Source organism: Plasmodium chabaudi, assembly GCF_900002335.3.
Source record: "Plasmodium chabaudi chabaudi strain AS genome assembly, chromosome: 7".
Taxonomy (NCBI): domain Eukaryota; phylum Apicomplexa; class Aconoidasida; order Haemosporida; family Plasmodiidae; genus Plasmodium; species Plasmodium chabaudi.
The window spans coordinates 559,259-574,507 of NC_030107.2; the positions used below are offsets into that span (position 1 = coordinate 559,259).

Below are 15,249 nucleotides of genomic sequence, written 5' to 3' on the forward strand. Positions count from 1 at the left end.
TAACTAAAAGTTCTGTATATGAACAAGTATACTAATTTAGCTAAAGTAACAATATCTTAATTTATTTCAAAAAAGAAAATTTATAACATTCATACAGCTAATGAAATCATGAAAAGGTGTAAAATATCATTAAAATAAGCATATACAATTATTTATATAATTATATATATGCATTCAAAATACGAATTATTTTTTTATTTCGCATTTTTATATGTAAAATTTTTTTGGGAAAAGTGTAGGTGAATTAATAAAAAGCATATAAATAAATTATATTTAAAAAATTCAAATGAGGCATAAGAAAAATAAAGCAAAATTATATTACTCCATTTAATGCTTTACACCTTTACTATTTATTTTTAATTTTTTTTTTTTTCATTTCCATTTCAGTTAACACAATTTACCATAAATATAATTATTTATTTTTATGCCTTTAAAATATACTCTAAAGAGTTGCAAATGTACAAATGTACAATTATTGTTCCATATAAAGTAGCTAAATAAAGTGAAACAATATATGTATGCATACACACATACCATTTGTTTGTATTCAAATAGTACCCAATAAATTAGCTATTACCCAATTGTATACAATATCTATGTATATATGTTATTATGTCAAAAAAAAAAAAGAATTCAAAAAATAAAAATGTTTCGAAATATTTTGATCCAAAAATTATTACAATCATCTTGCTACTTTCTTGTTACTTTTGTTACCATATATTTGGCGTTGCGTATATAATAATTGTTTTAATTCTTATCATATTTCTAAATCTAGATTATAGTAAAAATACAAATGGCCAATCCGTAAGTGCTTACTCGGTATTCAACAAAGATAAAAGATATTTAATTGGTGACTTACGAATGAATCAAATTGAAAATGAATTGAGACATACCAAACCTACTACTTATGATGATAGTGATAACTTTTTAAGATACGATGATATTCAAAGAAACAAAATATATATAAAAGGAAATTCTAAGTATAATAATAAATTATGTACTTGTGGGTCTAATAAAAAATTTAAGAAATGTTGTGGCCGAATAAAGAATGACTCATCCGACTATTGATTATTCACATCAAAAAAGAAAAATAAAAGCATATAATAAATCACATAAAAATTAATAGCTCGAGGTCTATACAAATTTTTATTTACAAAAATATAAAACATTAAAAACAAACACAAGTTTTATAAATTATTATTTTTACAAAAAAATTATGTTACACCGAAAAAAAAATATATATAAGGCTATAAACGCCTATTTATAAAAATATTATAATCATTTATTTTTCAATTTATTTGCCTATTATTCCATCCTTGTTTATAACTTTATTACAAAGTTATACTATACATATTGTGATTGTTTTTGTTTTATCACTTTACATATCTAATATGTTTGTTTGTGTTTATCAATATGTTTGTCTATGCTTTCTCCCTTTTTACCAAAAACTTTACCTTCCTGATTTAATTTTTTTTTTTTGCTTTTAAGTTAAACAATTGCGAAACTATATTACCACTATGTCGCATTGTCTCTGAATTACCATAAGGTTTTAATTCTTCAGATATTTTGTTGAAAATTTTTTTTACATTTTCTATATTAGTATATTCTCTTCCTTTTAGTGTCAAAATGAATTTCACCTATAACCAACAATTCATATTGAAAAAAAAAATATATATAAGTAAGCTTTTTTATACACACTAATTCGTATATTAATACTTGAGGGTATATATTTTTTGGAGGGTTATTATAAAAATGCACATTACCCGATGCCTTCCTAGTAAGAATTGTTTTGCTGAATTTATTTTTATTAGTAAATCGTTAGTCCCAATTCTAAGGATAAACACGAGTAAACAAAACATATACATTATATATATTTATTTATAGTTATGTAAAAATACACACACACAAACTGTACACCTATAATAATAAGCATGCTCTATGTAAGGGCCATGCACACAAATAAGGTCTCTATATATCTTTACCTCGGTGTTATTCTTAACTGTTTGACTGTCTTGTTCTCTGATTTCATCTTTAATTGTTTCATTTTTTTTTCCTGAAGAAAAAGTTAGATATTATATTATCGCTGCTAAAAAAATTGCTATTCCGTATTATATATTACTGTTTTTTTATTTTACTTGAATGTATCGCTCATACCCATCAGAGTAACCTGCTACATCATCCGTATCTTTCAAATAAAAATATTTGGTACAATGTACCTTAGGTATATAAAAACAGTTGGCATCATTGTTAAAATTGGTTAAGAAAAACAAAAAACATGTAAAGAACAAAAAGAATAATAACCTACTTAACATTATAAAATGTTAGTAAATAATAATAATATATTTTAATAACCAAAATTTTCTACAAAATATATATTCATTTTTTTCAATCAATTTGGGAAAAATAATTATTAAAGATATATTTTAAAAAATTATTACACGAAAAAAAAGAAAGTTATAACTTTTTGTATGATCGAAAAAAATTATGTTCTTTTCAAGGAAAAAAAAAATATATATAATAAAATGGCAATGCATATAATCAGCCGAAAAATAGTACAATGAAAAAGGTAGCAAAAAAATACAAAAAAAAGTTAAAGATTTATAAAAGAAAAGAAAAGAAAAAAAACATAATAATATATATATGCTAAACCAACTAAGGATAACATTTTAAATGCAATAGGACATAATATTTTTCAGGTTATTATTTTATTTCTTTTTAATTTCATAAAAAAATTATCATTTTTCACGAACAATTCATAAGCATATTTATTTTGGCAGAATAATTGCCATATAAAGAAACAAATAATACATAAAATATATGCACATGTGTGTATTATTATTAATAATAGTTATGGAAATTCATACCTGATAAACTAGTGTAAAAAAATCATGGAATATTTTTTCTATTTGCATCGTCTCATACTTACTAATAAATTAAACATATTAGCATATGTGCTAGAATAACCATCGTATAATTTTTCTTTTTTTTCGTATAAATCTATTAGTTCATAAGAATCCATATCAAACTAAAAAGACAAAAAAAGGGAAATATAAGAACAAAACAATACCCAAAAGAAAATTTTGATAAATCGGGCAACTAAATCTAACAAGTGATCATTTAGAAATATAACTTTACACACTTACATAATCTTTTATATCAGTATCTGCCCCTTTTTTAATTAATAAAAAAAAACATTCATAAAATCCATTTTTAATGGCGATATGTAGGGCCGTATCTCCATCCTGCGTTGCATATATAAAATGTACAAGCAATGAATATATTTATACATAATTAAAATAACACTAATATATTCTTTATTTTTATTATACTACCTTATTTTTTATATTGATAATATCTTTGATATCATATCTGCAAAGAATTTCGAGACATGATATGTTGTTGTTTAAGACAATCATGTGTAAGCATGTATCTCCATTCCCCTAAAAGTAAATTTGGGCAAAATTAAAAAATAAGAAACAACCAAAAATAAAATTTTCTCTATAAAAATTACATATAATCAATAAGATTTTTTCCCCTTACATTAATATGTGTATAATCACATCCTTTACTTAATAAAAAATAAAACATATTTGGGTTGTCGTTATGTGAGCATATATGCAGCAAGCTACTATCATTCTGTAAATAAAAACAAAGCAATAAATAATGAACATATTAATGTCAATATATACACATACAAACATAAATAGGATCATCATTTTGTATGATACATTAATCATGCTATGACTATATTTTATTAAAATTCATTTATAATTTTTCTAATTCCTATAGTTTATTTTATTCTTATTTTTGATTTCAATTTCTTACTGCAAACTTGGTATTTATGCCATTTTTTTTTAGTAATTTTTTCAACCTTTTCATGTTTCCTAAATATAAAGAAAAGCAGATATATATCAAACACTTCGTGACATACATATAAGATATATGAAATATGATGTGCGTGTTTTATAATGTATACCTGTGAAAGCACACAAGCCTAGATCAGACAACTTATCATAAACATAGTCATTTGTTAGCGTCACAGATATCATTGTTTCTTTATACTTTTTCGTAATTTATATGTATAAATTCGCAAAGCAGAAATATAAAAAATAAAAAAAAGAGAATATTAAAATTATGTCTGTCTATCTTTATGATACCCTTTAATGCATTAAAAATTAGGATTTTCAAAATTTTTTATTTTTACAAAAATGAAAAGATATTTCTTTGTCTTATTTTAAATATACAATTTTATGCGTATAGTTTTTTCACATATTTGGAGCAAACGAATGTGAATCAATATATTCGCGTTAAATAATAAATTAAATTTTAAAAATTATATGCACACATGCTTTTAACATTCTACAAATAATCTTATTGAAGTTTCCTCATATTTTGTATGAATGTATACTTCAAAAAAGAAAAGGAAGCAAAAATATGAAATGAAAATATTTTTATTTTTTATATTGAAAAACAATTGAAAAATAATAGCACAAAAAAATAATAAAATATATAATGAAAGTGATAAGCTAAAAATTACTGACATATCAAAGGATGTTAAACAAATATATGCGCACGTACTTACGCCGCATACTTATTTGGTGGTACATATGCATATAAACGAATAAATAAATATTGCATATTCATAAATAAATGCTCTATTATATTGGTAATGTTGTTAAAGAATTAAAAATGGGGATCATGACTAAGGCTCGAAAATTGGGCATAATCAAAGAGAAGAATTTTGTATACAATTTAAATGTCTATAGGCAAATTATTTTTTAATCTTTTTTTCCTTTCATCCATAAGCCATTGCACAAAAGTTCTGAAAAAAGAAAAATCATTACAAAAATGAAAATAATAAACATAGACAAAATATTTATACTTTAATACGAATACAACATATATACACAAACACAATAATTTTGCATTCTCTAATATTTATATCAAAAAATTTAAACAATATTATGGGAAATAAATAAAAATGTTATTTATAATTACTTATTTTTGGGGTTTCCTTTATTTTCCTTTTGGGCTTTTGTCTTTTTTAATTTCTCATTGTCAATGACAAAATTTAAAGCTTCATCTAAAGGTATATAATTTTCTTTGTTTTGCAAAATGTTAATTTTTGGCATTCCTGTATCAGATGATTTTATTGATGATTTTGAATCTTGATCCTCGTTTTGTTTTTCACAAATTTCATCATCATATAGTTGGTCATCCTCTTTTATTTCTTCATCAATTTCCTTGCTCTCACCTTTACACTCTATTTCTTCATATTTTTCAATGGTACTAATTACACTTTCCTTTTCATCCTCTTTTATATTGCTACTTTGAACTTCTTCGGCATCATATTCATTCATTACTGGCTCGGCTTCATAATTTGTTTCGAAGGATATTATATTTGGATTTATATTATTGTGATACTCTATTCTACTTCTATTATTTTCATATTCGTTTTTTTCTATATATTCCTCATTGTGCTTACTATAACTATCTTCAAGTCTATTTTCATCATACGATTCGTCCATTTCGTTCTCATGAATGCTTTCTTCTTTTTCATTTTCATGGATACTATCTTCTTTTTCATAAGTTTCACTTTCATAACCAATCTTGTCGATACAATCTCTCTCTTGCCTTTTTATTACATCTTTATACTGCTTAGCATTTTTATTATTTTCCTGAGATGTATCATCTTTGATCAGAATGCTAGTATTTCTCATCATATGGTTTTTACTGTTTTTTAATAATCTATTAATTACATTGTCACCATGTTCTTCGTACTTATTATTTTGATATGATAATTTTTTCCTGTTAGGGATATATTTTTCTTGGTTTTGACTTGTTTTCTTTTTCATTTTTATAATAGAAGAGTCACTTAAATTAGATTGCTTATCATCATATTTTGAATAACTATTTCTTACACCATATTTTGAATAGCTATTTCTTACACCATATTTTGAATAGCTATTTCTTACACCATATTTTGAATAGCTATTTCCTACACTATACTTTTTTTTTTCAAATGTATTTTCTTCTTTTGCTAATTTGATTTCATTAGCGTAGTTATTATGAGCTATGCAACTCTCTTCACTATCTGTGACAACAACTTTAGGTTTTTCGAGATTTAGATTTTTTATGTTTGTACTATTATCATCAGTATTAGAATAACGATTTTCTCTTTTTTTCCAAGTAGAAACATTACGATTATTTAAATAATTATAATCAAAATCATCAAATTTGATTACACTTATATTTATTGAATCTTTATCAAAACTATTTGATAATGATTTTGAGACAATAGAATTTCGTTTTGGATTTTGAAAAAAATTATCTGAACATTCTTGTAAATATAAATTATCATTTATATCATGATAATGATTTTCTAATCTATTATTATATGTTTCTTCATATAAATTTCTGTACATATATTTATAATAACTTCCATCACTTGAATAATCATCAAATTTATTATTTTTATTTTTTTTTTTACTTCGTCCAAAATTTGAATCTCGTCTATTTCTATGTAATTGTTCTTTATGTATTTTGTCTTCTGTCTTACCTTCGTTATTACCACTATTCTTATCATTTCTTACATTTTCATCAGATCTGTTTTTTTCATTCATTTCTTTTCTCAATCTAATTTTTTCCTTAAAATTTTCTCTAATTTTTAATTCATACATTTTCCTTTTTAAATTTAGTTCATCTTTTATTTTATTTTCTTCTGCTATTTTCAATCTTTCAGCATCAATCTTATCCTTATTAAAATATTTTTCTATTGCATCTAATCGTGCCTTTATTCTTTCATTATATTCATTTTCTATCTCTTCAGCAGATTTTCCTTTTAAATTAGCTCCATTTGTTTCTACGTTCGTATTTACATCCTTTTTTTCTTTGTTAATATTATGGTTGACTCTGTTAATTATATCTTTGTATTTTTTTTTAATTTGTTCTATTGGATCATTACTAGGTGTGAAAATATCTTCTGGTGCTTTTTTTAATGTGTCTACTTTTTTATTACGACTTGATTCAAAATTAATAGACTTATTTAATGTGTTATTCAATTTTTCATTATTATAATTTTTTGTTTTTTTGAAATTTTTTTCTTCAAATAATTTTTTACCAAATTTATCATTTTGATCATGATATTTTCCGCTAACATTATATTTATTTGTAAATCGTTCATAATCTTTTTTTTCGATATTTTTTTTAACACTAGATTTTATATCCCGTTCAAATAATTTATCCTTATTAAGTTTATTATACCTGTTGTTTGACTCATTTAATAAAAGTTTTTTTCGATGATCAATTATTTCATCATTTTTTTGAAATTTATTAAAATCTTCTACGTTGCTATATTTTTTACTTATATATTTTTCGTATTTATTTTCTTCACTCTTTTTTGTTGTATACAAATTATTTACATGATCATTGGATTTTTTATTGTCATCGTAAATATTTAACTTGCTTTGATATCTATTTTTGTTATAGTAATTTTTATGGTTATCCTTTTCTTGGTTTTTATCGCCATTTTTATCAATGCTATTATATCGCATTTCTCTATCTCTTTTCATTTTATTACTAACATATTCAAGAGAATTATTTTCATTTTTTTTATCGTCACTATCAAGACGATATGTTTTAAAATCCTTTTTGAAATTTTCTCCTTCAGTTTTTACATCTCCTTTATTATAAACAATAGAAGAAAGATATTTCTCTCTTTCTTTTTTTAGTTCCATATATTTCTTTTCAAAATCATTTTCTTTATCTCTTTCAAATTTATTAACAAATTTAGATTTATACGAAATATTATCAGTTGTACTATTTTTAAATGGTTTACTACTACTATATATTAGATCCGTTTTTTCATCAACTTCTTTCATTCTGTGTGTATTATTTTTTTCTTTCTCTTCTAATGTGTCTAGCTTATGTATGGTATCAAAATTATCTACATTACTATTTTCATCTTTATGCAAATCACCCTTAATATTTAATTCGATTTTTTCTTGAATATCTTTAGAATTTTTTGTATCAAATATGTCGCTTTTTTTCTGTACCTTGCCCATAGATCGATCATCAAGTGCCCTATTAAAACTGCTTTCGCTTATTTTTTCTTTAATTTTATTACTATTCGAGCTTAGCCAATTTTTGCTTTGATCATCTATATCATTATTTATTCGGGTTTCTTTAATGTGTGATTCCCCTTTACTATAACTTGTTTTGTATTTTTCTAAAAGTTTATTTTTTTCATGTGATGTTATGACTTCTAAATTTTTATTTTCTTTAAGCGATTCTAATTTGTTTTCTTTTTTTCGTGTATCATTTCCCATATTATATTCGTTACTATAATCGATTGTCTTTGCCATCATTTTCACTTTTTCAAAGGTTTCTCTTATTTTTTTTTCATCATCACTAAATTTTGTTTCGTTAAATAACTTCGAAGATGTATCTACTTCTTTAGAATAATTCGCCACTTTTTCATTCACCTTTGTTTTACTCATGCTTATATTTTCTGCATTATTGCTTCCATTAATATTGACAGTTTGATCTGCTATTTTTAAATTTGAGAATTTTTTGAAATCTCTATTTTTAAATTGGTCATAATTATTTGAAATTATTTTTTCATGTGTTTTATTTAATAATAGTAATTTATCATTTTTGCAATTTTGACTATCATCCTTATTTTCATATAATTTAGAATCATTTTCATTAGACAATAAATGGGTTGTACTTTCGATTTTTTGTAAAATACATTTATCATTATTATCAATCTTATTAATTTCTTCTTTTTTTAACTCACCTACTTTCATTGGGTCTAATTCAGATATGATAGTTTTTGAAAATCCACGATCCTTTTTATATGGATAATAATTTTGAGAACTGATCTGATTATTATTTTTTTCTCGATATTTTTCACTATTATCTAAATATTTTGATGAAAATAATGTCTTATTTATTTTATTATATTCGAAATCGTTTGATAACTTATCATTTTCAATTTTTTTAAAATTTGAATTTTTTATTTTACTATCATAATTGTGATAATATTTCTCCTTCATATTTGTATCACGGACTAAGGATGAAGAAATATTATTCATATAATTTTTTATATCTTTCTTTTCATCAAATTTATTTTTTAAAAATTTTGTCATCATATTGTCTTTCGTAATATTTTTTGAATTTTCGATTTCTTTTATAGTTTTATTATCATGTGTATTATTTTTGTTATTCCTATCATCCTTATAATCTTCATCACATCGATCAATGGTATAACTTTCATTTTCGTCATCAATTTTATTATTTGTGCTACCATCATGCATAAATGTCATATTTTTCTTATACTTATTTATAATTTCATTTATTTTTTTTCTTTTTAAATTTCGGATATCATTTTCTTCTCGATAAATGTTTTTCTTGGCATTTCCTATCCTTGTGGTTGACTCATGGAAATCTAAATTTTTTACACCCTCCATATTTTCTATATTAATACTACTACTTACTAGGTTATAATTGTTATTATCATTTCTGATGGTACTAAGATTATTTACATGCAACAATTTTATACTTTCAAAAGCTGATATATGTATATTTGGTTTTGTTCCGTTTCTTTGAATTTGTAGCTTAAGCTATAGTTCACAATATTGACATTTTTGTAAATATGCTCACACGTTTTTGAAATAAAATTAGTCCGACTATATTCATTGCCCAATAAATAAAATAAGACAAAAATTGCTTTATGAAAAAATACTAGACAGTTTGTAATATTATAAATTTGTAAAAATAAAATAAGGAAATATCTAAATAAATCAAAATAAAACAACAAATATTTTAATATTTGTCATATCTTTGTAATATATTATACAGTGATAAATATGCAAACTTGAAGTTTGCCAATACCTATACTATATACTTTTTATTTTCGTTGGCAATCGTTATCTTTTTCTTTGGGAACAGTTAAGGGCATATTTTTATATTTTGCATTATTTTAATTCATACACATACGCATATAACATAATAATAATAATAATGCAAAGAATAATTATTATCTTTTCAATTGGAATATGACTATTTTTATTACATACAATTCAAAATTGAATTACAATGTGACAAAAATATATATGTATATATATAACAAACAAACAAAACAAAAATGCTAAAAAAAAGAAAACGAAATAAGAAAAAACTATCTTACAAATAACAAAATCTAATGGTGTATTAAAAAAGTTGTTAAAAAAGAAATATTATATAATATATTTTTTTTAAGGGAAAATAAAAGTTATATTCACATTTACAAATAAATGGATATTTTGCTCCCTTAATTTACATTTAACATAATATTGACTCTTGAGTATGCTAGAATATTTCTTTAATGTTAATTCATAATAATTAAAAAAATATGAAACGCATAAACACAATGTGCTTGTATTTTCGTCATACCTTGTGTTACATTTTTACATATTACATAATATATGTATATTTATTGTATGGCGCTAATATGAAAAAAATATTCATATAAATAAATAGCAATTTGTATGAAATTCAAAAAACAATGAGAATCAAATCATCATTTGCTAATATAAATAATACACAAAAAATTAATATGTATTATACACTGTTTTACTTATATATTTGTCTAACGAATTATATTTTTTTCAATAAAAAAAATCATCATATATTTTTTTTATTAATTTTTTTAATAATATTAAAAACATTATTTAGTTTTATTTATTTGCATTTTTTAAATTATTCTTTTCCTTAATAACTTTAAAAAATATATCTTAATCACAAATTAATGATAGCCAAAATAATAGTAGTAACCCATATTAAAATGTGGCGGTTTTAATTTTCTTTTAACTATTTTCGTTGCAAACATAAATTATTACATAAAAGAAAGAATGCCTTATCAATAGAAAACTAAAAGGATTACCTTCTTTAAATATATTTAATTCCATGAACAAAATATATCTTTACCTTTCATATGAGGCAGAACAATATTTTTTTTCACACCTCTCCCTTTTTTCATTTATCATATTTTTATTAAAATGGTAGAGTATATCATATATACCATTTATAGGAAAGAAAAATACAACATTATATACACATATTTATGCATATATGTGGATATTTACATAAATATTTTCATTTCAAAATGGTGATAATATACAAAAGGCATTACAATAACACTACATATGTATAAAAAATGTAAAGTTAGTTTACTTTCTGTTCTTTTTACTTAATTCCTGTTTGTCATATAACGCCAGTGTGTTTGTAATAAAAAAATATACTTTATATAGAAGATATATACACCCTATTATGTTTTAAATAATTCCAAAAGACTTTGTCAATTTGAAAATATCCCATTAGGTGGTGGACTATATATGCATGCCAGTTGTACATCATTTAGGTTCATTTAGTTTACATATAAGAATGAACAAGTCTATTACTTTTTGTTTTACAATTTTTTTTACAAATCTGCTTGAAATATCACCAAGTGATTATACAAAGTTCAAACTTTTTATCAAACGAATATTGTGAGAAAAATATGACACCACTTGAAATGCTTATAATCCAATTATTCAATACATATTTTTAACTATTACTTAAAAAAAATAATGAAAAAATAAAACAAACTATTATTTTTCATTCCCATTATTAACAATTAATTTGCATAAATTCCCCTATACCCCAACTTTTTTTATGTCGACATTTTTTATAGCGGTTTTAAATTATTCAAATATCCATAAAAAATATTTTTTCATTTTTTTTTTTTTAAGTAAAATATTTTTAGCAAAAATCACAAAAAACGAATTATATGGCTTAAACTATTGTAACCATTTTTTTGCTCTCAATTTTTTTGAGGTTAAAATTGACTGTTGTATTTATACCATATATTTTTTTTATTTATCATATAACTAATTTTGGCTACATAATAACATGTAGATATTATTTTTGATAATATAATGCCATATTTTTTATTCGCGATTTTGTAAATAAACAAACTTTTAAAAGATATTCTGAAAATACCTTTTTGTTATAATGCAAATAATATTTACAATTGTAAAGGGATAAAAAAAAACAAACAACCAATAAAGAGACAAAAGGCGCTGCTTTTCTTCAGTTTATTCAAATAAATATTTAAAGATTGGAAATTTTAATGGGGAATCCACTTCTTAGTAATTTGTTGGAAGAACTATTGGGGAAATGGAAAGAAAACAAAATAAACTTATATAATGTATGCTATTGTTTTGATCATATAAAAAATGAGCTATTGAAAAATCAGAAAAATAGGAAGGAATTATTTTTAAATGATGTTCATAATGAAATACTAACCTTTTTTTTTAATCTCCTAGAATATAGTGATAACACCATTGAAACTGCTACTACTACTAATACTACCAATTGGAATTATGACCAAACTAGGAACATTTGCTTTTACATTTCTTTTGTAACTTTTATCTTTAATGTAGAAAATGAGCTTATTAAAAAAAATAGCCAAGCAGTAGTAAAACATATCGAAGAAGACTTTTTAAAGGACTATAATGAAAAAGATAAAATAAAAAAATCACTTACAAAAAATAAAAATAATTCTACTAGTGAATTGGAAACCCAAAATGTACAAGCATCTTCTATAGAAAAAGATGGCAACACTTTTATATCGGAAAATGGATTAAATTATAAAGTACATGATGGATCCATTTTTGAAAAAATAGATATGATCATCAAAACTATCACAGATTTAAATATTCCTAATACGCTACTAGAAGGAAATCATGATAAAGATGATAATACAAATTCAGTTTTTTTGTCTTTGCGATTATTTGCTATATATGGGATTACAGAATTTGTATACCTTATTTCTAAATACTCTGAAAATATGTCTAAGCATTATCATAAACACATAAAAAATATATTAATTTATATCATCAATATGAAAGTAAATAAGTATAACGATTATTTAATAAATATAGCAAACACTATTTTATTATATATTGTTAATATAAATTATAACATAATTAAAGATTGTGAAAAGGTTTTTTTTAATTTTTTGTTTATACAATTAAAGAGAAAGGGGGCACTCAATACTGTTGTAGAACAAAATGTGATAACTTATTTACAAAAAAAAAACAAATCAGATTTAAATGATGAAGTATATAAAAATATAAATGATTATGCTAATGATAATATTAATTTATTTTTAAAATATAAAAAAAATGAATATTTATATGCCTTTTTAAACAGTTTGCATTTATTTAAAAATATAATACATGCAAAAATTAGTAATAATGAAGAAAATATATTTACTACCAACAATTCAAATTTTATAAATATCAATCTAAGTATTAAAGACATAATAAATAACATACATATATTATTAGAGTATTTTTCAAATCTTGCAAAAAAATGGATTTCAAATAAAGAATTTGATCTTAACACCTTTTGCAATCAAAATGAAAATATTTCTTTCTCTATGGAAAATAATGAAAAAACGAATCACATATTTGGAAAATTTTCACACCCTTTGAGATCTACAAATAGTGATAATTTTGTGAATGATAATATATTTAAATATGTAACGGATAATATATTTTCTTTTTTCCGAGGACTGATAAAAGAAATGGATACTGAATCGATAAGCTTAAATGGTCATATGTTTGTAAATTTTATGAAACATTTCTTTATGTACAATAATGAATGTGATTTGTTTTTAGTTTATTTTTTGGACTCAGAATTTATTTTATATTGCTCTGATTTATTAACCAAATGCCCAAGTATATTTGAAGAATGGGTAATATATATAATGTATATTTTTCGATCATCCAATTTGCTAATTCAAAATAAGGTATCTTTTGATAGTAGCAATAATGATACTTCAGAAAAGAGAAAGGGACAAAATAATATCATAAACATATTAAATAAAATAAAAAATATAAATCTTGATCAAACTGATTTTAGTCAAAATTTAACAGATATATATTCCAAACTCTACAACAATTATACAAGTATACTTTTAATTTTTTTAAAACATATTAAAACTTACATAAATGAAGAAATAAAAAATACAATTTTAATACATTATGAACATTTCTTATTTAATATATTTGATAAAAAAAATAATTTCAATTTTCATTTAATTTTTAATAACACAATTTCTACATATTTAACATTAAAAATGGTGTTCGCCTTTTTTAAAGCTAAAATATTACCCTTTCAAAATATACACAATTTTTATTTTAAATTATCAAATATCAAAAATTATATAAATCAAATAAATAAATCAAACTCATTTGTATATAAAAATAAAACAGTTAACAATGATTTATATATTGAAAAAATTAAAATGTTTCTTTTAAATAATCTAGACACAATCACAATTAACCATCATTATTCTGTCTATAATAAAAAAAAAAAAAATGAAATTCTCAATCGAATTGCCCCGATATCGGACCAAACCGACAATGAACAAGAACAAAATACTTTTAATAAAACAAACAAAAAAAATAAAAAAAAAGAACTAAGCACACAATATGATGAGTTTACTAATTATCCTACATTTAAAAAAATTAAAAATATATCAAAGCAGAATGAAGAAGTTACTACAAATTATCAAACAAATTTGATCGAGAACCAAATAGACCATCATTTACCCAGAAACAGCAATCAAAATTATTTACAACATTTTGACAATGACTTTCATAAAACTAAAAAAAAACCATCAATAGGAAAAGGGCATAATTTCATAGATGACCAAGCAAATGACCCCCACGATGAGCAAATGATAAATTCGCAGAAACATATTGATAATGCACAAAATAATAGTAGCGATAACAATGAAGAAAATAATTTTGAACCAGATGACAACATAAACGAAAAACCCTCAGAGCATAATAAAGAAAGAACTGAAAAAATTAATAAATCTCAAAAAAAAAAAAATAAAATAAAAAATATTGATAAATATAATAACTTGGATAAAAGCTCCCAAGATTTAAAAGAGTTAACAGATAATATAAAAATAGTATCGTCTTCCGATGCTATGAAATCGTTGAAATATATGAAGCAGTCCATATTAAATGATTTATAAAAAAATTAAAATATATAAACATCGACATGCATATTTGAGAAATAAATCCATAGACAAGCAAAAATGTGCTTATAGTTCTGTATACACTTTTGTGTATTCCAAAAAGAAAGAAAAAAAAAAAAACAAAAAAAAATAAGTTAAAAATAAATCATAATTTATATTTGGGCATATTG

General features: G+C 22.6%; 5 protein-coding genes across 5 annotated transcripts; 2 read left to right on the forward strand and 3 right to left on the reverse strand.

Moving 5' to 3' along the window:
- Window positions 1–612: 612 nt before the first annotated feature.
- Window positions 613–1,068, forward strand: PCHAS_0714600 (SAYSvFN domain-containing protein, putative; the record flags this gene model as incomplete). Its single annotated transcript, XM_016797665.1, has 1 exon — window positions 613–1,068. The coding sequence occupies one exon, from the start codon at window positions 613–615 to the stop codon at window positions 1,066–1,068; it is 456 nt and encodes a 151-aa protein (XP_016653596.1).
- Window positions 1,069–1,463: 395 nt separating this feature from the next.
- On the reverse strand, window positions 1,464–2,312 carry PCHAS_0714700 (translation initiation factor IF-3, putative; the record flags this gene model as incomplete). The annotated part of the gene is made up of 4 exons (XM_016797666.1): window positions 1,464–1,637; window positions 1,764–1,830; window positions 1,983–2,053; window positions 2,136–2,312. The coding sequence occupies 4 exons, from the start codon at window positions 2,310–2,312 to the stop codon at window positions 1,464–1,466; spliced, it is 489 nt and encodes a 162-aa protein (XP_016653597.1).
- Window positions 2,313–2,902: 590 nt separating this feature from the next.
- On the reverse strand, window positions 2,903–4,049 carry PCHAS_0714800 (ankyrin-repeat protein, putative; the record flags this gene model as incomplete). Its single annotated transcript, XM_016797667.1, has 6 exons — window positions 2,903–3,025; window positions 3,144–3,242; window positions 3,333–3,440; window positions 3,541–3,636; window positions 3,826–3,884; window positions 3,977–4,049. The coding sequence occupies 6 exons, from the start codon at window positions 4,047–4,049 to the stop codon at window positions 2,903–2,905; spliced, it is 558 nt and encodes a 185-aa protein (XP_016653598.1).
- Window positions 4,050–4,752: 703 nt separating this feature from the next.
- Window positions 4,753–9,470, reverse strand: PCHAS_0714900 (conserved Plasmodium protein, unknown function; the record flags this gene model as incomplete). Its single annotated transcript, XM_016797668.1, has 2 exons — window positions 4,753–4,822; window positions 4,999–9,470. The coding sequence occupies 2 exons, from the start codon at window positions 9,468–9,470 to the stop codon at window positions 4,753–4,755; spliced, it is 4,542 nt and encodes a 1,513-aa protein (XP_016653599.1).
- A 2,681-nt stretch (window positions 9,471–12,151) lies between these two features.
- On the forward strand, window positions 12,152–15,076 carry PCHAS_0715000 (conserved Plasmodium protein, unknown function; the record flags this gene model as incomplete). Its single annotated transcript, XM_739567.2, has 1 exon — window positions 12,152–15,076. One exon carries the CDS (start codon window positions 12,152–12,154, stop codon window positions 15,074–15,076), a length of 2,925 nt encoding a protein of 974 aa, XP_744660.2.
- Between the last annotated feature and the right edge of the window lie 173 nt (window positions 15,077–15,249).